The sequence below is a fragment of the Halichoerus grypus genome, chromosome 1 (genome assembly GCF_964656455.1).
Source record: "Halichoerus grypus chromosome 1, mHalGry1.hap1.1, whole genome shotgun sequence".
NCBI lineage: Eukaryota > Metazoa > Chordata > Mammalia > Carnivora > Phocidae > Halichoerus > Halichoerus grypus.
The window spans coordinates 212588089-212609683 of NC_135712.1; the positions used below are offsets into that span (position 1 = coordinate 212588089).

The window sequence follows — 21595 nt, forward strand, 5'->3', positions numbered from 1 at the left end:
AGCCACCCAGTTCATGGCACTTTGTTACAGCAACCCTAGGAAATCAAGACACCCCATTATCAACTGCTGTCTTTGGAGAACCTCTTTCTCCATCTTTTCCCCTATAACCATCCGTTGCTCCTTTATTTAGCAAATACTCCCTAAATATCAACTCTCCTGTTGTCCTCCTTTAGAAACTTGATGGGAGTCATAAAATAAAAACCCCAAATCTCTTGCCACAAAGAGATGGGACTTGCAGAATACAAAGGCACCGATGTTTTAAAATTCCAGCGGGGCCAAGGACCGTCCCTTAGGAAAATTTGCAGTTGCTTGAAAGACATGAGAGGCACCAGCACCAGGGACTTCTGGGGGTAATCCCCAGAGGGACGGCATCGGCAGGGGACCACTGCTCGGCCCCAAGCACCTTCTCTGTCCTTCACTCACTCTTTCAGGGCTGCTGTCCCCTCTGAGTCACTCTCTGTCCCCTCTCAGCCCCTTCCCTCAGTCTCTGTCCCTGTCCCCTCCGTGGCTTCCTGGCCCCCTCTCCCTCTCCAGTCCACACCCACCAGCCAGCAACCAGAGGCCTCTTTCTGAAACACTAATTGCTTTTTATTTCAGGAGTAATAAGTGAATTTGTTCCCATCACAAAAGAGCCAAGCAGCGCAGAAATATAGAGAGTGGAAATGGGAAAAACAATGGGCCGATGCCCTGCCCCTCTACTTTCCTGTGGCTCCCATCCTCTGTGGCCTTGCACACCCCTCTCCTGTCCTTGAGTCAGACCCTCTTTCCAGACACTCAGCTTGCCTGTTCTCCCTCCCCTTCCCTCCCTTTACCCTTCCCTCCCTCACCTTCCCTCCCCATCCTTCCCTTCTCTCTCCCTCCATCCCTCCCCCTCCCACTCTCCCTTCCTCTTCCTCCCTCCCTTCCCCCTTCCTCCCCCACCCTCTCTTCCTCTCCCCCCTCCCTCCTTCCCTTCTCTCTCGCCCTCTCCCTCCCTCCCTCTCCCCCCTCCCTTCTGCACCTCAGGACCTTCTCACTCTCTGGTCACATTCCCAGCATGCTATTCTCTGCCCTCCTACACCAAGTTCATCCTTATTCACCCTCCGCTCTCAGCTAGGTGCCACCTGCCCTGGATGGCTCACACAGACCTGGGACAAGGATTCCAGGGAAGATTCCTTGCCTACAAGCCATTGTCACAGTGTACCGCCACCGGGGGTGGGGCTGGAGGGGGGGCCTCCCGAAAACGATGGAAGTTTGTCCTCTCCCAGCTCTGGTGGCCAGAAGTCCAAAGTCAAGGTGTTGGCAGGGTTGGCTCCTTCTCAAGGCTCAGAAGGAGAATCTGCCCCATGTCCTGCCCCCGCCCCGTCCCCCACCCCGGGCCTGTGGCTTCTGGCGGCCGGCCTCCCTCAGCCCTCCTTGGCTCGTGGATGCGTCACTCCGATGTCTGCTTCTGTTACCACCTGGCCTTCTCCCCGTGTGTCTCTGTCTCTTCTCCATTGCAAGCGAGGGCTGCCCTGGGAGGCATTCGGCCACCGAGAAAACCTGAAGAGTAAGTGGTCAGCCTGGCCAAGTGCCACTGAGGAGACAGAATGCTGTTCCTGGCCCTGGAAGCAGCATTTGCAAAGCTCTAGAGTTCAAGGACACGTGATGCGTTCGCAGCATTGAAAAGCCTCGGGCTTAAGAGACTGGCAGGGTCTTGACCGTCATGGCGGGCATGGGGGGCTTGTGGGCCACAGAGGGGAGGTGTGGGCTGCATCTGGAGGGCAATGGGTAGCGATGGGAGAGTCGGGAGGATTGGGATTTTAGAAAAATCCCTGACTAGAAGGATTTCAAAGCAGAGGCAGGTCTGGTCTGGGAGAGAGAAAAGGTCAGACCTGCCGCTGAGCGCCGATCATGCGTTGCCTCATTCACTTCTCACCCCACCCATCTTATAAGATGGGTTCCTCATCATTATGTCTATTTTACAGATCTGGAGTCTGGGGCCCAGAGAGGTTGAATGGTTTACCTGGTGTCACGCAGCTTGTGAATGGCAGACCCAGCAATCCAGATGTAAGCAGGCTGCCTAGCCCAGCAGGGGGCAGACTCAGGGTGGGAGGTTTGGGGGATGAGAAGTGGGGAGGACGTGAGGCTGATACCCAAGGCTGTGGCTGAGGATGGGGGGGACAGCTGGGGACGGGGCTGGAGAGGAGGCACGGAGATGGGAGGATAAAGCTGGGGCAGGACTGGAGGCCCACTGGGCAGTGAGGATAGAGGATAGGGACTACCCACTCCTACCAGCTCCACCCTGACCTGGGCACCTCTCTCCCCCCAAATCAAATCTAGTTAGACTCTGAGGACATATGAACTCAGACCAATGTCCTGAGAAAGAGCTGGCCCCTGGAGAAAGGGCATTTCAGGCAGAGGGCACAGCCTGTGCAAAGGCCCTGGGGCAGGACCATGCCTGGTGTGTTGTAAGAATGGCAAGGAGGCCCGTGTGGCTGGAACAGAGTGACTAGAGGCGGAGAGAGGGAGTAGATTTGGAATTTGGGTTTCAAGAACCGACCTCATGGGGGAAGGGTGCCCTGAACTAGTCTGGGTCCTTCTGGGTATCTCAAAAGGGGGTGACATTGGCACCTCTCTTGGTGGGTCTCTGGGAGTCTTTGGGAGATGATGCTCTGGAGTAAGAGTTATACGTGCTGGATCCGTGCCACTGGGGGCCATCAGCCCACTTTGTGGCACCCCTGAGCCTTATGAGGTCCAGGAACCGGGGATGCTCTGAGCGTTCCACAAGTTTTCTCAAAGGCTGCTAGGGCACCCGGGTCAGAGACCCAGGAATTCTGTCCTGGCCACAGCCCTAGGCAACTGGGGGCTCCTGGGGACAAGATGGAACAGGACGATGTCACAGAGGCCCGGGGCATCTAGAACCCTGGGGGTTCCTGGCCTCAGTGTCATCCACCAGCAAGGCCGCCTGGGTAGGTCAGTGGCTCCTGAGACGGCCTTCGAGGACACGATGCACACTGGGCTGCCGCCGTGAGCAGTGTCTGCCTAGGGACGCCCTGGTCCCAGCGGTCCCGCTTCCCTGCCTCTGAGCTCCCCATTCGAGCTCACCTCCCTGCCCATCTCGGCCACGGACCCCCGGGGAGGCCCTGGAGATGCCCGAAGGCCTCCCGTCTGCTGTCCCCAGCGGGACCTAGCTCCACGCAGCAGCCGGAGGAGGAGGAGGAGAGGGGGGCGGTGGCCATGGGGCGGCGGCAGCAGCCAGCCGGGGCCCCGGCGGCCGTCAAGGCCTCGCTGATCCTGCTGGCCCTGCTGGTGCGCTCGGAGGCCGTGGTGCGCGCCGTGCTGGACCGCAACGCCAGCGCCGTGGACTTCGCGGATCTGCCGGCCCTGTTCGGGGTGCCCCTGGCCCCCGAGGGCGTGCGGGGCTACCTGATGGAGGCCAAGCCGGCCAACGCGTGCCACCCCATCGAGGGCCCGCAGCCGGGCAACGGCTCGCTGGGCGCCATCGTGCTGATCCGCCGGTACGACTGCACGTTCGACCTCAAGGTGCTGCACGCCCAGCGGGCCGGCTTCGAGGCAGCCATCGTGCACAACGTCCGCTCGGACGAACTGGTGCGCATGGCCCACGTCTACGAGGACCTGCGGCGCCAGATCGCCATCCCCTCCGTGTTCGTGGGCGAGGCGGCCTCGCAGGACCTGCGGGTCATCGTGCGCTGCGACAAGGCGGCCCACGTCCTCCTGCTGCCCGACTACCCGCCGTGCCCCGACCTGGACTGCCACCCCGTGCTGGCCGTCTCCTGGGTGCTGGGCCGCGCCCTGGCCCTGCTCACGTCCGCGGTCTTGGTCCTGCGCCGGCTGTGGAACTGGCTCCAGGCCCGGGGGAGCCGGGGGCCGGAGGTCAAGCCGCAGGCCTGCCAGAAGGCGCAGGTCCGCACCTTCACGCGGAGGAACGACCTGTGTGCCATCTGCCTGGATGAGTACGAGGAGGGCGACCAGCTCAAGATCCTGCCCTGCTCCCACACTTACCACTGCAAGTGCATCGACCCCTGGTTCTCGCAGGCCGCCCGGCGCTCCTGCCCCGTGTGCAAGCAGTCGGTGGCCGGCACGGAAGACGGCTCCGACTCCACCATCAACAGCTTGGGCGACGAGGACCCCTCGCTGCCCGGACACCGGCCCCCCATCTGGGCCATCCAGGCCCGGCTGCGCTCGCGGAGGCTGGAGCTGCTGGCCCGAGCCGGCTCGCAGGGCCACTCCAGTGGCACGTCCGTGGGGGTGGCCGAGGCCACGGTGTCCTCCCAGAGGCCCCCAGAACCCCTGTGAGGCACTGCGGCGCCCCGGGCTGGCCACGATCGGGCCCGGGAGGGTGGAAATGCGGAGTGTTTCTAGTCTAGAGAGAATAAAGTGGGTTTGAAAGTGGAGTCTCGCCCTGACTGCTGTGGGGCCGCCCGGCTTCTGGCCCCTGCGGCCACCCATTTGGCAAATCCCCGCCGAGCCTGAGGCTGGCTCCCAGTGTCCGCGGGTGAGTGAGGAGAGCGGGGGGTGGGAGGGTGTCTCCAGGGCCGCTCTGTCGTCCGTCACACCAATGGTGGTGCTGGGACGCCCCGCACCTCCGTTCCGATCCTGGGCACGTGGGCCGCGCATCCCTGCTTGGCTTGTTCATTCTGCATTTCAGCATTTTTTTTAAATAAAATTTTTACTTTGGACTGATTTTAGATGTACAGAAAAGTGGCAAAGGTACTAACTACAGAGAGTTCCCATGTACCCCTCGCCCGGCTTCCCTGCACGGGCAGAGCATGCTCACCTGTCCCCACCAAGAAAGGTACATCCGTTACAGTGAACTCACCTCCAGCTTTGATCTGAATTTCCCCGTCATTGCCACTTTTTATAGTGGAAAACGTCAAACACACCCAAGTAGAGAGAATAGAATAATGATCTCCCCCACATGCACCCATTACTCAGATTCAACAATTATCTATCCAGGGCCACTCTCGACCCATACACCCTTCCACTCTCCCCGTCCCTTGTCGTTCTGATGCAAATGCCAGATGGTTTTCATCTGTAAACATTTGGTGTTTCTAAAGCAGCAATTCTCACCTGGGTTGGGGATTTTGTCCCCAAAGGACTCTGGGTGATATCTGGAGACATCTGTGGTTGTCATGCCCCCGGGGGGGGGGGGTTTCCTGGCATCAAAGGGGTGGGGGCTGGGATGCTGCTCAACGCCCCCCCCCACCAGCATGCAGGATAGCCTATGATGACCCAACCCCGAGGTCAGCAGTGCCAAGGGGGACAGCCCCTGCTCTAAGATAAGACTCATTTTTTCTTTTCTTTTTTTTTTTTAATGCGGGGCTTGAACTCACGACCCGAGATCAAGACCTGAGCTGAGATCAAGAGTCAGATGCTTAACTGATTAAGCCACCCAGGTTCCCGTAAGATAAGACTCTTAAAAAAAAAACCCACAAACTTCAGTATTATGTTCAAAATAACAATTCCCTAATAGCATCAGATACCCATCCAGCGGACGCACGGAAATGTGGACGTTTGTGAGGCGCATTTCTTTATGCTGTCTGGGTCAGGACCAAGATAAAGTCTAGAGTCGTTGGTGGTCTCCTAAGTCTTAATCGACAGCTTCCCCATCTCTTGCTCTCTTACTTTTACCTTGCAATTTATTTGTTGAAGCCACGGGGTCATATACTCTGTGGCGACATCTCCCACCTGGGTTTTGCCCAGCTTGTCCTTTTGGTGCCATTTAACATGTTCCTCAGTCTCCTGTGCCTCCTGCCAGTTTGCAGCTGGATTCAGAGACCAGCTCAGATGTGGCTTAATTTTATGGCGAGTAGTTAAGGTGCTTCTTCAGAAGGGTTGGGCCATATCAAGGGGTCTTCCGGACAATGAGTGAGGGGCAGTTGCTTGGCCACGTGCCAGGCATGATGAGGAAGGTCAGGGAGGGAACATTGGATCTGACACTGCTGACCCTGGAATTGTAAGAAGGAGGTGAGTGTGCAGGAAGAGTAGTCCAGGCTGAGGGAACAGTGCATGCAAAGGCCCTGGGGCAGCACCAGGCCTGGCATGTTTGAGGAGCAGTAGCAAGGAGGCCTTTGTTGCTGGAGCAGAGTGAGCGAGGTAGGGGGACAGGGAGGAGGTGAGGGCAGGAAGGGGACGGAGGAAGTTGGTACAGGACCTTGTAAATTTGGAGAAGGAATTTGATTTTTATTCCGAGGTGCTGACTAAAACCACTGGAGGGGTTTTAAGTAGCTCAGAGAAAATCCTTCTCAGCAGCACTTCTAGGTCTGTTTTCCAGATGAGGCAACTGTGGCCCAGAGAGGCCAAGTCACTTGCTTGGGGTCATACAGCAGGTGAGTGATGGTGGGATTTGGACCCAACAGTTTGGTCTTGGGAGGTCCACAAGTGAATATGTGTGTGTAGTCAAAGATTTCCTGTGTTACACATATGAAAGTGTTTTTCAATTGTGCTTTGCTGTCTGCACTTCATGACAAAGCTGGGAAACTTCGAGGTGGTTTAAGGAAAAGGTCTCCCTTCTTGGATTGATGATGGCAAAGGATAGGCCCTTGGTCAGGATGGCAAAGGATAGGCCCGTGGTCGTGGCTCTGGTGTGTGTGTGTGTGTGTGTGTGTGCACATGTGGGCATGTATGTGTGTAGAGGTGGGCTGAGGTCCTTGCACATGATCCCTGAGGGGCTGCAGCTCTGTGATGAGGACCTCACACCCAGTTTCTGAGGGCCCTTGCTCCCAGCTTTGCATAATGCCACAAACAAAGGCTACACTATCCAGGGCACCCTGTTTTGGCCACTGGGGATGGTCTATGGCACTGCCAAGGCAAGGACAGACCTCTCTGTCCAGTAGGCACGAGAGGGGGTGAGAATGGAGAGGTGGACTGGGAGGGACAGATGTAGCAGTCAGGATTGGGCTGGTGGTGGGATACAATACCCAACCAGAGCATATTAAACACATGGGGCTCATGGATATGAAGAGTCAGTGCAGGTATGGCATGGAGGCTCTATGGTGTCCAGGGCCCAGGCTCCTTCCATATTATTGCTCCATATCCTTAGGAAGTGGTCACCTCCTCATGTGACAATACAGCTGCTTGAGCTCCTGCTATCACATCTGCATTCCAGTCAATGAGGAGGAAAGGGTGAGGAAGGGCTCCCTACTTCCTTTTAAGGACACATCCCAGAAATCCCATATACCACTTCTGTTCATACCCCATTGGCCAGAACCGAGCCATGTGTCCACACTTGCCTAAAAGGACACTGGGAAATGTAGTCTTTATTCTGAGTGGCCAACAGTCCCGCTGAAAACCTGAGGTTCTATTCCTATGGAAGAGGGGAGAACAGATATTAAGGCCAGCACTGCCTGCCACTTGGACACTGTGGAACGTGGCTTACGTGTTTGTTAAAGGAGAGAAAGAAAGAAAGAAAGAGAAAGAATCCTCTCGCCTCTAGCTTGAGCCTCCTTCAAGAACACAGGCACCACAGGGAAGCAGGCACATCCCCGGTCATGGGACAGATGACTTTTCTCAAAACCAGGCTGCCAGGGGAGGGAGTGAGCTCACCGTCCCTGGGGATAGAAACCAGCTCTCACTGAGGCCTTGCTATGCTCCAGGACTCAGGCCACATGGCTTCCACCAATAACCCTTCCCGAGCCTCAGTTTTCCCATCTGTACAGTGGGGACAGCAGTAGCAATGGGCCCCGCAGGGCTCCCGAAGCATGGACGATGCTAACACAGTGCCTGACACTAAGTGCTCCGTCGGTATTTGTCGATTGACTAAGTGACCTGCCCACAGCCCAGCTAGAATACTGGGTGATCAGAGCCATGAGGAGGAAGCTCTGGCACCATGTTAGCCCAAAGGGAGGTGCTTGCCATAACCCAGAAATGTGGGAGGCTTCCTGGAGGTGGTGTCTTCTCTACTGAGAGCAGAAAGGGCAGGAATCAGCACCGTGAAAAGGCAAAGTGATCCTGGCAGCTAGAACAGCATGGGCAAAGGCCTGGTCTGGCATCCAGTAGGTGCTTAATACGTGTACATAAAGTCCTTGCCCCCCTGATTAGAACCTGCCCCCTCCGAGAAGGGGCCTCAGCTTCATCCCAGCTTCCTCAGTCCCCCAACAGCCAGGCCTGGGCCCTTCTCCAGCCGCCTTCAGGGAGGCTGGGTACTGCCAAGCTTGGCGAGACCAGCCTGTGCCAGACTCCTTGGCCCTGCTTGGCTGCTACTCCAAGTAAGCACCAGCAAAGGCCTCCTCCCGCCCATCCAGGCAGTGTCCTTCTGTGTTGTCTAAGGGGAGTGTGGCCAAATGGGGAAACTGAGGCTTGGGGGTGGGGGGTTGGAGTCAGGGAGGGCAACAGCCCCCGGCACGACTCCTGAGCACAGACGCTGTGCCAGGCGCCAGGCCACATTCTTCCCGCACGAGCTCCTTGCATCTTGAGCCAGGCTCCTGCGCGATACCCCCATTTTCCAGAGGAAGAAACTGAGTCTGTGAAAGAGAACATGGTTTGCCCAGGGCCACACACCTGGCAGCTCACTCCTGCATCATTTTTAAATGGCTCTCACTTTGAATTCTGCATTCTGCTGGCCTCCACCTCCCCAGTGTGGGTCACAACTCCAACTGTCCCTACAAAAATATGCTTTGGCCACCCACTCGCCTAGGTCTTTGCTGGGCAGCCTAGACGCAGCAGTGACCGAGATGGACCCAGCCCCCCGCCTGCATGGGGCTCCCAGTCCGGTGCGGGGGAGGGACCACGATGAGTTGGGGGGTGCAGTACAGGGGCTGTGAGGGCCCCAGCCTGCAGGGTCGGGGAACACTTCTCAAATAAAGGGCATCTACCCCAAGACACGAAGGATAGAACAAAAGCAATTTGGCAAGGAGTGGAAGGGTGTTCTAGGGAGAGGGAACAGCATATTCAAGGACCCAGAGTCCTAAAAGGCACAAAGACTCTTAATCTATTTGGACACAACTCCCGCCTCAACACACATACGCATTTTTAGTTATAACAAGTAATGACACTTCAAGTTTATTACAAAGCTCTCTTCAGCAGCCCAAGAGCGCGTGGCCTCGACTATTCTAGAAAGACAAACGGAAATAGGTCCTATTATAATCAATCCCATTTTTCCGAGAAGAAAATTGAGGCCCAGAGAGGTTTAAGTGGTTGCCCCAGGGCAAACAGCTCACAAGGGACAAAGCTGGGTTCTGAACCACAGAAGCCCACCTTTGGAGGCTGTTGGCATCACTTCTGTGCCATCCTCATGGAGAACGGTTGAAATGAAGGAGTGAATGGTGGAATGAGAGGCAGAGCGATCTACTTCTCCCAGGCCAGGTTTCTCAGGGTATCCTGCACCCCTGGCTCTGTCCCAGCTCCTCCTCCCAACCTGCTTTGGTGGGTGCCAATCCACTCCAATGTGAGCTGAGGACAGTGTGCCCTTCACCTCCTCTGCTCCACACCCTCTGCTCCTCGTGATACAACCAGTAAGGAGCCAATTCCAAGGACCTCATTGCCACTCCCAGTGGCTACGGGAGGCAACTGTAAAATGGTGGAGGCCACAAGGAGGTTGAGTGCCAAGTTCTTACCCCGATGGCATCTGGAAGAGGGGAGAGAGGCTCTGGTTCCTCCCCTGGTCCTCCTTCCTTCCTCTTCCTCTGTTCCCACCTCTTCTCCACGCCCTGCCCTCTTCCTTGCCCACCCCTCCCAGCCTCCCAGCCAGGCCCAGGAGGGGAGGACGTTTTTAGGAACAGATGGCCAGCTTCCTCGCCCAGCATTCTGTCAGTTAATTAACGCCGCCTGTAATTAAACTTCCCACAAATTAGCTGTCAGCTACGCTAAAGGGAACCGTCCCTCTCAAATGCCACCTTGACTTGCTGAATTGTGAGCCTTGTCGACAAAATAATTAAAGGCAGAGGGAGGCAACCAAAATTTGGAGCCTTTTTTCCCCTTAATATCTCTATCTGTGTCCATGGCTACACGCTCCCATCCAGGGGACTTGGGAACACAACCAGGCTGTTTTCTGAGTTGCCACAAATTAATGCCCTCCATTGCGGAAGGAATTATTATTGAGCTCCTGCTGTGTGCCAGGCACCGTGCTGGTAGCTGGGCACCCAGCGGTGACCGAGATAAACACTGTCACTGTTTTCTCGAAGCTTCCATCCTTGACACACACACACACACACACACACACACACATATATTTTTAAAGGAAATAAGTGAAGTTATTAGAGCTGCGGGAAGAACACTCAGGGAGAGGAAACAGTCAGTGCAAAGGTCCTGAGGTAGGACTAGCCACGCTGGAGGCAGGACCAGGTGGAAATTGAGGAGGGGGGTAAGTGGGTGGATTTGGGATTCACTTTTCAGGCGGAGGCAACAGGGTTGGCTGATCTATGGAGGGGGAGGGTAAGAGAAAGGGAAAGCAGGGAGATGCAGATCTTTGGCCCAGGAAGCAGAAGAAATGGATAGTTGATCCACAAAGTTGCCGGATTTCCACAGAGTGAAGCCTTTTCCAAAAAAGAGAAGTCTTCAGCCTCAGACAGGCCCATTGTCAAGGCCAGGGGAGTGTGCTTGGATGGAGTGAGGCCCCCAGCCCCAGCCCCTCAGTCTCCCCTTGGTGGGGGGGGGGGTTTCCCTGGCATCAAGGAGAACGCTGCCCACACCTGTTAGAACATAATGAGCCCCGAGGAGACCCCTCGGGAGAGCAACGATGTGCCTGCCGGACGCCCAGGGGCTCCAGAGGCTCAAGCCCCAGTTCCTTGGGGTCCGAGGAGGGTTTGGGGAGCTTTGCCTGGCAGGCAGGAAACAATCATGGACCTTAGTGTTCTTGCCTTTCCCAGGATACTTTGCATCCCCAAAGGACAGATTTCAAGTCTTTGAAGCACTCAGGGCCTTGGCAGAAGCTGTACTTTCTGCCGGAAATACCCTGTCCTGCCTCCTTCCCTCCGCCTTTCTTAACCTTCATGTCTTTGCTCAGGTAACACCTCCTCCAGGAAGCCTCCCTGATGCCCCAGCCTGAGTCCTCTGGGCGGGGTCTGCTTTGGTCCCTGTGGTGGTCCTGCTGCCTCGGAGAGTGGGTAGCATGTAGGGGGCTCAATATATATTATTATTATTTTTTTTTTTTTTTAATTTTATTTATTTATTTGAGAGAGAGAATGAGACAGAGAGAGAGCATGAGATGGGGGAGGGTCAGAGGGAGAAGCAGACTCCCTGCCGAGCAGGGAGCCGGATGCGGGACTCGATCCCGGGACTCCAGGATCATGACCTGAGCCGAAGGCAGTCGCCCAACCAACTGAGCCACCCAGGCGCCCTCAATATATATTATTTAAGAGTAAATACTAACAGAGCTTATCTGAAACCCTTGGGACCAGATATGTTTTGGAATTCAGAATATCCTAGATTTGAAGACACTGATAACAGGCACTCAGCAGATACCATACTGTGTCACACCCCCAGCAGGGCCTGGGCCGCCTGATCCCCCCTCCTGGTCAAACACAGCACCAAGACAACAGCAAGAATCACAATAAGTGGGGCAAGGAAAACTATAGGTTACACTTCAGTAAAGGCTCAGAAATAGGAACGCCCCAAAGCCTGGCTTGCAGGCGCTCTCCTCGGCTGCTGGGAGGGAAGGCAAAATGGTACAGACTCGCAAAGACTGTTTGGCAGTTTCTTAAAAAGTTAAACACACACACCTACCATATGACCCAGTCATCCTCCTCCTGAGTGTTTGCCCAAGAGAAACGAAAGCATATGTCCACAGGAAGACGTGTGTGACAATGTTCATAGCAGCTTGATGAGGAACAGCCAAACACCAGAAACAACCCGAACGCTCAGGAGCCGGTGGCCGGATAAACAAGCCACCATCCATCCACACAGAGCAGGACAGCAACGACAAGGAATGGGCTACTCGGACGTGTCACAACTTAGCGGCACTCCAAGAGCATCACCCCAAGAGCGAAAGAAGCCGGGTTCCAAAGACTGTGTCCTGTGTGATTCTATTTATATCCATTTAAAAAATAGGCAAGGTAGTCTGTGATGATGGAGCCAAGAGTTACCTGGGGGAGTTAGCTGGGTGTGGGTGGGGGATATTCCCTGGGAGCTCCTACCCCCACCCCAAGCCTTCTGGGTGGTGGGATGTTCTATACAGGGTCCCAACTACGGTAAGCAGGGTGGAGGCACGGTTCTCAGTGACAAAACTCAAGGAAGCACCAAAAAAACTCAGCAATCAAGGTAAGTAATATTTGACTGCAATATTTTTAAAAATCAAAATTAACGTCAAAAAAAAAAAAAAAATCCGGGATGAACAAAATATCAGAATTCCAAGTCAAGACAGGATTCCACCGTGCATTTGCAAGACTCGGTTCCGCACCCCCCGCACTGCTCCCCAGGATCTTAGGTGCTCAGGTAAAGCTGTACACTTCAGATGTGTGCATTTGTGGCGTGGACGCTAAACCTCAGTAAGCAAGGCAAGAAAAAAAGGCAGATGAGACCTTATCTAATCTCAAGAACGCCTAAAATAGTAATAATAATAAAAAGCCCATTAGAATGGTTCAGGAGGAAGGGGGATAAAGGAGGAAGAAATAAGTATAGAAAAGAACCAGAGGCGTGTGTGTGTTGGGGGGAGGGGTGTCAAATGTTTGTTGAATGAATACAGCAGTGAACAAAAAGGCGCAGGCCCCAAGGCGCCGCCGGAGCTCCCAGTAAGTAAACAAGCGAAAGTGATAATTAAGGGGAAAGCCCCTCCTGCCTCCCCCTCCGCCGCCTCCACCGTCCCTGCCAACCCCTGGCAGTCGCAGACCCGCAGACGGCGCGGCCCAGCTGCAAGGACACCGTGGCCGCTGCCTACCCTCTCCACCCTCGGTGAGCCCCAGACGACGGGGACCTGGGTGCGATTTCGTCACCGCTCCATCCCCGGTGGGCCCCGGGCTGGTATACCGTGGACACTCAATGAATGTGCAATTATCCAGAAAGGTCGATCAAAACTGTGGGGTTTTTGGATTGCTGGGGGGTGGGGTGGGGTGGGAATCTTCCATCCTTCCAACCTTTCTGCTCAGATGGGAGGGCTGGGGCGCCCCTGTGGGCCCGGGGTGGCGCGCAGGGGTTTCTAGGTCCAGCATGAGCCTTGAGAAGGGCAAGGGCAGGCAGGGGTCCCACGGTCAGGAGAGGGTGCAGGTGCCTAGGTGCCCGAGGCTGTAGGGGACCCCTTCCCGCGCCTCGCACGGGTACCGCCTTCCAGGGGCGAGGAGAGACGGGCCTCCAGGCCAGCCAATGGGAACGCGGTCGGGGCGCATTACCTCATCAGGCGGCACGGCCATTGGCTGCGGCCTCCCGGGGGGCGGGCGCCGGGCTCAGCTCTCGGGGACCTGCTGTAGGTTGCTGGAGCCTTCGGGGAGGGACTTGGGGAGGGACTTGGGGGGCCGAGGAGAGGAGAGGGGAGGAGATGCGCAGGAGCGCGTGGGTGAGGAATTTGCAGTATCTGCCGGGCTGTGAGTGTGTCTTTATAATAAGCGGGTTGCCCTTTACTCGGGGTCGCCCCTCGCCTGGCCATCCTAAGGCCGATTTTAGGGAGAAAGCAGGAAGGGGAAGGAGAGGATCCTCTCTACTAAATTAGAACCCCCCAGGTTAGGAGCCCCCTCCCCCGTACACAACACACACATTGTCCGCAAGGCAGCATGGACTGCGCCCCCGCCCCCGGGTCAAACAGAACCTCAGTTTGCTGGTCTGTGCCTGAGACACCACCATTCGTCCCACAAAGTTCTGGGTGCACCCTCCAGCAATAGACAGCCTCGGAGCCCCCGCAGGTGGCAGGCTGCCCCTCTTGGAGCCTCAGTTCCCCACTGTGTGAAATGGGGTTGATAAAAGTTCCCCTTTTACAGGGAGGTGCTGTAAAGATTCATTCAGTCAGTCAACAAGCACATATTGACTACTTACTGTGTACCGGGCCCTGTCCTGAGTACTGTGGATACGGGGAGACCAAGGCAGGCCTCAGCTCAGCTCCCTGGACCTTAAGTGAGGGAAACAAAGGTAAACAGGTAAGCATTCATTTCAGAGGACTGTAGTGCTCGCAGGAAAATAAAAGCAAGGGAGAAGATGGAAGGAGAGAGTGGGATGCTACTTCAGCCCCACGATCAAGAAGGGCTCACTGAAGAGGTGATGCTCAGGCTGAATAAAAAGAAGCTATGGGAAGATCTGGAGGAATAGCATTCCAGGCAGAGGGAACAGCATGTGCAAAGGCCCTGAGGCAGGACAGAGCCTGGCTTGTTGCCAGAACAGCAAAGAGGCCCGTGTGGCTGGAGCAGAGTGAGCCAAGGGGAGAGAGGGAGAAGGGGAGGGCAGGGAGGGGACCGACGCAGGCCATGCAGGGCCTTGGGGGCCGGGGCGGGGGAGAGGACTTGGGCTTTTACTTCCAGGGAGGTGAGAACCCTGGGGTGCTGTGGGCAGAGGAGGGCGGGACCTGACCCGGGTGCTCATGGGCGCCCTCTGGTGGCTGCTGCGGGGACGACAGACTGTGTGGGGGGCGGACGCGAGGCGGGGAGCCAGGGTACCAGGGTGGAGGGGACTGCGCTGAGTGATGAGGGAGCAGACCAGGGCTGGAGCCATGGAGGCGGTGACAAGGGGACGAGATGAAGGTAATTTTGGAGTCAAGAGATTTCATTCCACAGGTGTGGGGTTGCAGGGAGGCCGAATTTTGGTTCCTGCACACGACTGGGCCCACAGTAGCTACTCAATGAGCAGGAGCAGTCACTAGCCGCCTGATAATTGGGTGGCCTTGTCCTTCCCCACTTCCCCTAGGCCTCCACACTCCAGACCAAATGAAGGAGCGAGTCACCCCTGGCTGAGAGTGGTGGGGAGAGGTGTGCACTGGGCACTGACTCAAATCATCCCGCCCAGGCATCTTTGACTCATTGACACCCAGCCTTCACTGTGGGTCCAGGTGTGCCCCCCAAGTGAGATGAGTAACACACTGCACCCCTATCTACAGGGTCCTCCCACATTCCTGGCTGAGAACCCTAACTCTGCAATTCCAGCCTCCACCTGATACCAAAATCCCCACCTTGTCCCCCTCTGGGTGGTTCTCTGCCATACCTTGCATACCTATGGGACTGGGAAGCTCCCTCTTTTTGAGTAAGTCAAAGATCTTATGACTGGCACCCAAATCTGCCTCCCTCGGCAGGGATATCTTTTTAAAGTATAAATCTGAACTGGACCCCATCATCCTCAGAACAACAAGGTCTTCTCAGTATGACTTTCAAGGTCCCGTGTGGTCTGGCTTGTGCAGCTCGCACTCGGCGTCGTCTGCCTATTTCCTTCCCAACCTTTGCACAAGCTGTTTCCTCTGCTTGGAAGGCCCTTCTACCTTCCTTCTTCCCTTGCCTGCCTCATTTTAGCACAGTTTAGGTGGCAGCGGCTCCAGGAAGCCTTCCCCCACCCCCTGGGGAGAGTTAAAGAATTGCTCCACCGCTCCCATGGCTACATTGGGCTACATTGTATCTCCCTGCTTCCCAGCCCTGAAGATTGTACTTCCTACTCGCCAGGGCAGACCTCTGGGCTGGTGGCTGCCTGCAAGCCTCCGAAGCTCACCTGCCTGCAAGCTAAGGCGGCAACTGCTCTCCCCAGAGCTGCCCCTCGGGCTCTCCCTGAGGGCATCTTTAGTTTAAAACCATCTCCTCCCACCAGCTCCCACAGGCTACTCCCACCCCCCCCCACCTCCCAGCCACAACCGAGCCCCTTTTGAAGAGTGATTGACTAACAGCCATTAGATTAATGGGCAAGGCGCGTTTTCATTTCTGCTGCCTCTACAAACTAAATGTTCCCGTGTAATTACAATTAAGGACATGTTGGCCTGGGATGGCTCCTGGCTTCCTGGCCGCCTTCCCCCTCGCTCAGGCCCTCTGCCCGCTCCCTGCCCCTTTTCTCCCTTGACTTTGGCCTTCCCTCGCTCGCTTTTCTTCCCAACTTCCTCCTTCTTCCCACCTTTCTGCCCTGAAAGCTTTCTCCTCCTCTCTTCCTCCATCTCTTGCTCTTCCTGTCGATCTCTCCCCCGCCCCCCCACTTCTCTCTCTCTCTCCCGGTTCCATCTCTCTCCAGTCTGCTCCTGTCTCTATTTCTCAATTTCCTCAGGCTTTCTGTGTCTCTCTCAATTTGTTTCCACCTCTTTCCTTCTTCGCCTGCCTCGCTGCATCTGTCTCTCTGTCTCTCACCCTTTTGCTTTCTTTCTCTGTCTGTCTTTGCCAATCTATCAGAGTCCTTTTCCCTCCTTTTTACCCATGCCTACCCCAAGTCAGAGAGTGCATCTAGATCCAGTTGCGTTAGGACCCAGGCCTCCTGGGGACAGGTCTCAGTTCTGAGGCTTGAGGATGGCCCCTTCTTTTTTCCTGAGTTTCTGTTTCCCCATCTGTGAAATGGGAGGCTGAGGGTAGAGCCAGAGGTGCTGGTCTCCAGGCTGTGGCTCCAGAGGACCTGGCCCCTGCCCCACGAAGGTGGGCAATACTATGGGAGTGGCAGGAGGAGCTTTCTTCCTGCCTGTGAGGCCCAAGTCCAGAGGTGGGCTTTCCAGGACAGAAGGCAGGTTGTACCGCTCTCTCCCATTGGTGACCTGGTGTTGTGGATTTGTCAGTGCTTTCCCTGGTGAAACAGGACACAGGCTGGATAACTTTTGATAGAGGCAAGGTGGGGCTTCTGATAAAGAATCTCATGCCCTCTGACCCTATCTGTATCCAAGATTCTCCCTGACCTGTCTAGCCTCAATACCTGCTCAGTGTCCTGTCCCCAATACATTCCAGATTGGGTCCCACTTCCACTCCTTTGCTTAGGCCAGTCTACCGCCCCCCCCCCCCCCGGCCGTCCTTCCCTTTCCTTCCCCACCCTACCCAAAGCCTCCCAGCCTTTGAAATCAGGGCTCAAGCCTGACATTTCTTTTTTGTCTCCCCCGCAGTGACCTAACACAGTTTGCACCTCTAGTTTGAGAGAAATGTCTATTAATGATGACCTTCGTCATCGTCATCATCATCATCATCGTCCTTGCATTTACTGAACATTCAGAATGTGCCAGGCATCCTGCTAAGGGCCTGACCTGAATCCTCTCAGATAATCCATTATTCACCAGTCTTCTGAGACCAGCACAACCACTGTACCCGTTTCAAAGATGCATACACTGAGGCACAGAGAGCGTGGGATACTTGGCTCAATGTCACATAACCAGTCAGTGGCAAAGCTGGGATTGGAACCCAGGTCTGGGTGACCCCAGACCCACCCCCTCAATCCCCCCACTGGAAGTGAATGTCAGAACCTCAATTCAGCTTCTCCTCACCCGTCCTTGTGGCTGAAACTGTGTTCGCAGACTACGAACGCAAGCTGTCAGCAGCTCCTCTGGCCTCTGATAAATCGAGAGAATTAAAATCCATTTAGAGGGAAATCTCTAAATAGGTCTGTGTTGTGTTTTGTGTGTGTTTTTTTTCCTGTCTTTTTTTCCCCCTGCTGTCTCCAGCTGGGTAATGTATTCTAGGAGCAGAACTGAATCTGACTTAATTGAATTTAAAAGCAGGTATTACATCTGCACCTTGTAAGGGAAGGTGGGTGGAGGGATCGCTCGCTGCTGAGATAGTTTCTACCCGGCATCTCTGACTCGTGCACGGAAGAAGGGGCGTTAGCCCCCCTTCGGGGTTCCTTGCATGGGGGCTCCCCGGGCTGGACCATAAAGGGTGGGCTTTGGAGGGGAGAGGCCAGGGGACTTGCAGGTAAGGTGGGTGCCCGGGCCTCCGGAGAATGGGTACAGTGAACCCCTCAGAGGTGGGGCCAAAAGGAAGCTGTTACTGGCACCTCCTCCTGGCCTCCTGTTAGCCCCACTTCCAGAACACGCCCCCAGACGCCCACTTCTCACCCTCTCCCCTGTCTCCACTCTGGTCTGGCTTGTACTCACTGCTCCATCCCGGATCTCCTGCAGCAGCCAAAATGGTTATTTTTTTTTTCTTCTCCTTCTTTTTTAATTGTAGCTCTTTTTAAAAAATGTGGTAAAATATACATAACATAAAACTTACATCTTCACCATTTTTAAGTGTACAATTCAGCGGCATTAAGTACATTTACAATGTTGTATAACCATCCCCACTATTTCCAAAAAAATTTTTATCACCCCAAACAGACACTCTGTACCCATTAAGCGGTAACTCCACTGTGTGAAATCACACAATTTTTGTCCTTTTGTGGGGAAAAAAAAGGCTTATTTCACTTGAGCATAATGTCTTCAAGGTTCCCTCATGTCATACCATGTACCGGTACTCCACTCTTTTTTTTAGGCTGAATAATATTCCACCATCTGGAGACACCGTATTTTGTTTATCCACTCATCCGTCGGTGGACACTTGGGTGGTTTCTACCTCCTGGCTATTATGAATCCTGCTGCTGTGAATATGGGTTACAAATATTTATTTGAGTCGTTGCTTTCAATTCTCCTGGGGATATACCTAAGAGCAGAATTGCTAAGTCATATGATGATTCTATGCCCAAATGATTTTTAACAAATGTCACTCCCTTCCCCGTTCCAAATTTGTCCGTGGCTTCCTATTGTTTACAGGAAAGTTGAAACACCCTCCCATGGCCCTCAAGGTGCTGCCAATGTTCCAAGCCTCATCTCCTGCTACTTTCCCACCCTCCAGCCACACCAAATCACCCTCACTTGTCCCCGGACCTTTGCACATGCTGTTTCCCCTCCCCAGAGCCCTCTTCCCCATTTCATATTTTGGTTTGACATCTAATTCCTCCTCTGCCTTCAGCTCTCAGTTTTTTTCTGACTCTAGGAAGCCCTACCTGATCTCCCAGGCTGGATCAGGTAGCCCCCTTTCGCCCTCAGAGCTGCCTGAGCATCCTCTGTCATGGCCCTGGTCATGGGTCACAGGTGACCTGTCTCGCCCTATTGGGAGGGCGGGGTGGGGTCTGTCTTGGTCACTGCTGTGTCCCCAGCCCCCAGCTGGGGATGCAGCACCCAGTAGGTACCTAATACATGCTTCCTGAATGTTGCCATGCTTCTTTCTCTTCTCCCGCAGACCCCACGCCCTTGAGAAATGAGACACAGCCACTTCCAACTTCTTCCAACTAATGGCAGATTTCAAACGGTATCTTAGGCTGTCGATTAGAAATAGATCCAATCAATGTGCTTGTTTTTTATTCTGCGGTGCGTCTGTGATGGATGGGCAGGCGGGTGGGAGTGCTATTAAGCTGGGAGAATTTTCTATATGTTCCAGGCTCTGGGCAGACTTTCTTCAAAAAGCTATCTGGCCCCATCTCAAAATGAGAAAGTCATTAAGCACACACACACACACACACATTGCAGGAGAGCATCTCCTTCTCGGGGGAAAAAAACCCCGCAATTAATACACAACTGCAAATGTCGCAGTCTGTGTGTGCAGACAGCAAGGTCCACAGCTGACAGGGAGCAAGAAGCAATGGTTTTCGTTGTTTCCCCCCCCCCCCCCAAAGCGCGTTGAAGTTCTCCTTGGAAGTACTGGCAAGTGAGTTGGGGCTGAGAGATTTTCACTGCAGCTCTGAGGCTGGGTTGCCTGGAAGCGGGCCCTGAGGGGAGGATTTGGGGGCAAAGAGTACACGTGGGACGTGATCTCAGGAAGCGCCAGGAGGGGCAGCGGGACAGCGGGGCAGGAGCGAAGGAAGGAGCCAACCCTCATGAGCAAGTGACTGCCGAGGGCAACCGGGGCTCAGTCCTACTAGGAACCCTGGGGAGACAGTTAAGTGTGCACCTGAGCTGTCCCTCCTGAGGGGGTATTCACCCATAGCACCTGTCCATCACTGGCTCAGAGCTGCCTCTTGAGGCTAAAGCTCCCTGACCCTTCCTGCCTGCCCTGCACCAAGCCCAAGGAAGCCTCAGCTAGTGCGTGGCAGGTGACGGCAGAAAGATGCTGTCAGCAGGGACCTCGATGTGGGTGCTGAGGCTTGTGGATGGGGCACTCGCAGCATCTGCTAGGCACGGTGGCATTCTCTATTTCCAATCGCCATTCATTCACTCCAGAAGATTTATTAAGCCTCTGCTGGGTGCCAGGCGCTGTGTTGAGGACTGGGTGCCAGGCGCTGGGTTGGGGACCCAGCACTTGTCTCCTGGAACTCAAAGACACATACCCAGGCAGCTGTGGCAGCTCAGAGGCGCCTCCTCTCCCAGCATTGGGTTAGGGGGTCTGGGGACGCTTTCTGGAGGGATGACATTTAAAGATGAGTTAGATGAATAAGAAGGAGAGGTGGGGCAAGGAAGAGTGGTGTCGCTTTTTGAAAAACAATTTGGACTTTTTCTTGAAAGGCACAGGGGAGCCATGGAGAGCTATGGAGGGGAGGAGGGGAAGGGTCAGGAAGAGGAGTTGGTGTGGGTGATAAAGTGATGCACTGGGGATTGGGTAGGTTGTAGCTGGTGGACATCCGAGAGGAGGTGTCCCAGAAGCACTGGCTCTGTGGCCAAATCTGGTTGGAGATGGAAGTCAGGGCATCGTCAGGGGGTTAAAGATGCAGAAACAAGTTTCTGAATTTGGGCCATCCAGGAAAAAAGCCAGAGCATTAAAAAATAATAATCCATCAATTAATAATAATAATAATAATAATAAATGAAGTTCTCTTTTTTCGTTTCCAGCAACAAATATTAGAAGCCCGGTCCTCTGGCTTTGCGCGCCGAGCCAGCAGCATCAGTATCCCTGAATGAGAACGTGGGGGGCCCTGGGAACCCTTCCGCTGCGTCCTGAGGCCGCGTGACCACAGCTGACCCAATCAGGAGGCCAGTAGGACTAGGCTTCAGTCATTGGCTGAAATCATCTAAGCCTTACCTGTAGCTGGGGGTGGGGCCAATTAAACCACAGCCCTGGAAAGTGGAAAAGGTGTAGATTGGTTAAGGTAACACCCTCCGCTCTAATAAACGGGCAAACCTCAGGGACTCGACACGGCAGACGGGGGTTGCGCATGTAAGGTGCAAACAGGTGTTCCTGCTTAGCACGCAGCTTTTCTCCACCGCGTGACGCAGGAGCTAGCCACCTCTGTCTTATGGCTTCTCCATCTTTGACGTGGAAAGAGCTTGGCCAGGACTGGAAGTGACGGAAATCACGTCCACCCACATTCTACTGGAGAAATTCCACCGCCCCAACCGCAAGGGGTGCTGGGAATGTGGTCTGGCTGTGTGCGTAGAAGAAAGAGGATACGGATGTAGCAAAGGCTCTAAAGGTCTGGAACGTGCGGTACAGCCCCCAGGCCGGGGCAAAACCCTGGTGCTGCTGTCTCCTGAAGGTGGGGAGAAGCAGGCTGGTTGGCAAAGGCCACATATGTCCACCAGGATGACCCTTGCCTCTAAACAATGTAGTGAAATTCTCTAATCCATCTCATGATGTTGCTCAAGGGATGGAAAATGTCCTCACTAGTTGAGAAGCTCCCATTGGCTAAGGATGAGATTTGTCTTGGTCACGATTGCGTCTCCATATCCTAGAACAGTTCCTAGTATAAGTAGTTGTGAGATACGTATTTACTGAGTGGATGAATAGGTGGCTGAGTGGGAGGGCGGATAGGTAGGTGAATGGGTGGGTAGATGGTGAATGGATGGGTGTAAGGTGGATGGGTGGGTGGACAGTTGGGTGGATGGATGGATGGATGGGTGGGTAGATGGGTAGAT

The 21595-nt window shown here is 54.7% G+C and overlaps 2 protein-coding genes across 2 annotated transcripts in view; one reads left to right on the forward strand and one right to left on the reverse strand.

Annotated features, from left to right (window-relative positions):
- Positions 1-9417, reverse strand: part of RPL36 (ribosomal protein L36) — a 173067-nt gene extending 163650 nt beyond the window's left edge. Inside the window, exon 1 of the mRNA XM_078057150.1 lies at positions 9411-9417. The gene's annotated coding sequence lies outside the window, so the exon portion shown is untranslated. The remainder of the gene's footprint in view (positions 1-9410) is intronic.
- Positions 2855-4278, forward strand: ZNRF4 (zinc and ring finger 4). Its single transcript, XM_078059558.1, has 2 exons — positions 2855-2930; positions 3062-4278. The coding sequence occupies exons 1-2, from the start codon at positions 2855-2857 to the stop codon at positions 4276-4278; spliced, it is 1293 nt and encodes a 430-aa protein (XP_077915684.1).
- Positions 9418-21595: the final 12178 nt, after the last annotated feature.

Excerpts from the sequence above, each read along its gene's own strand:
- ZNRF4 (XM_078059558.1), top strand. The coding sequence starts at position 2,855 with ATGTCACAGAGGCCCGGGGCATCTAGAACCCTGGGGGTTCCTGGCCTC. Across the intron at positions 2,931-3,061 it reads CCACCAGCAAGGCCGCCTGG|CTCACCTCCCTGCCCATCTC; the intron begins GTAGGTCAGTGG and ends TCCCCATTCGAG.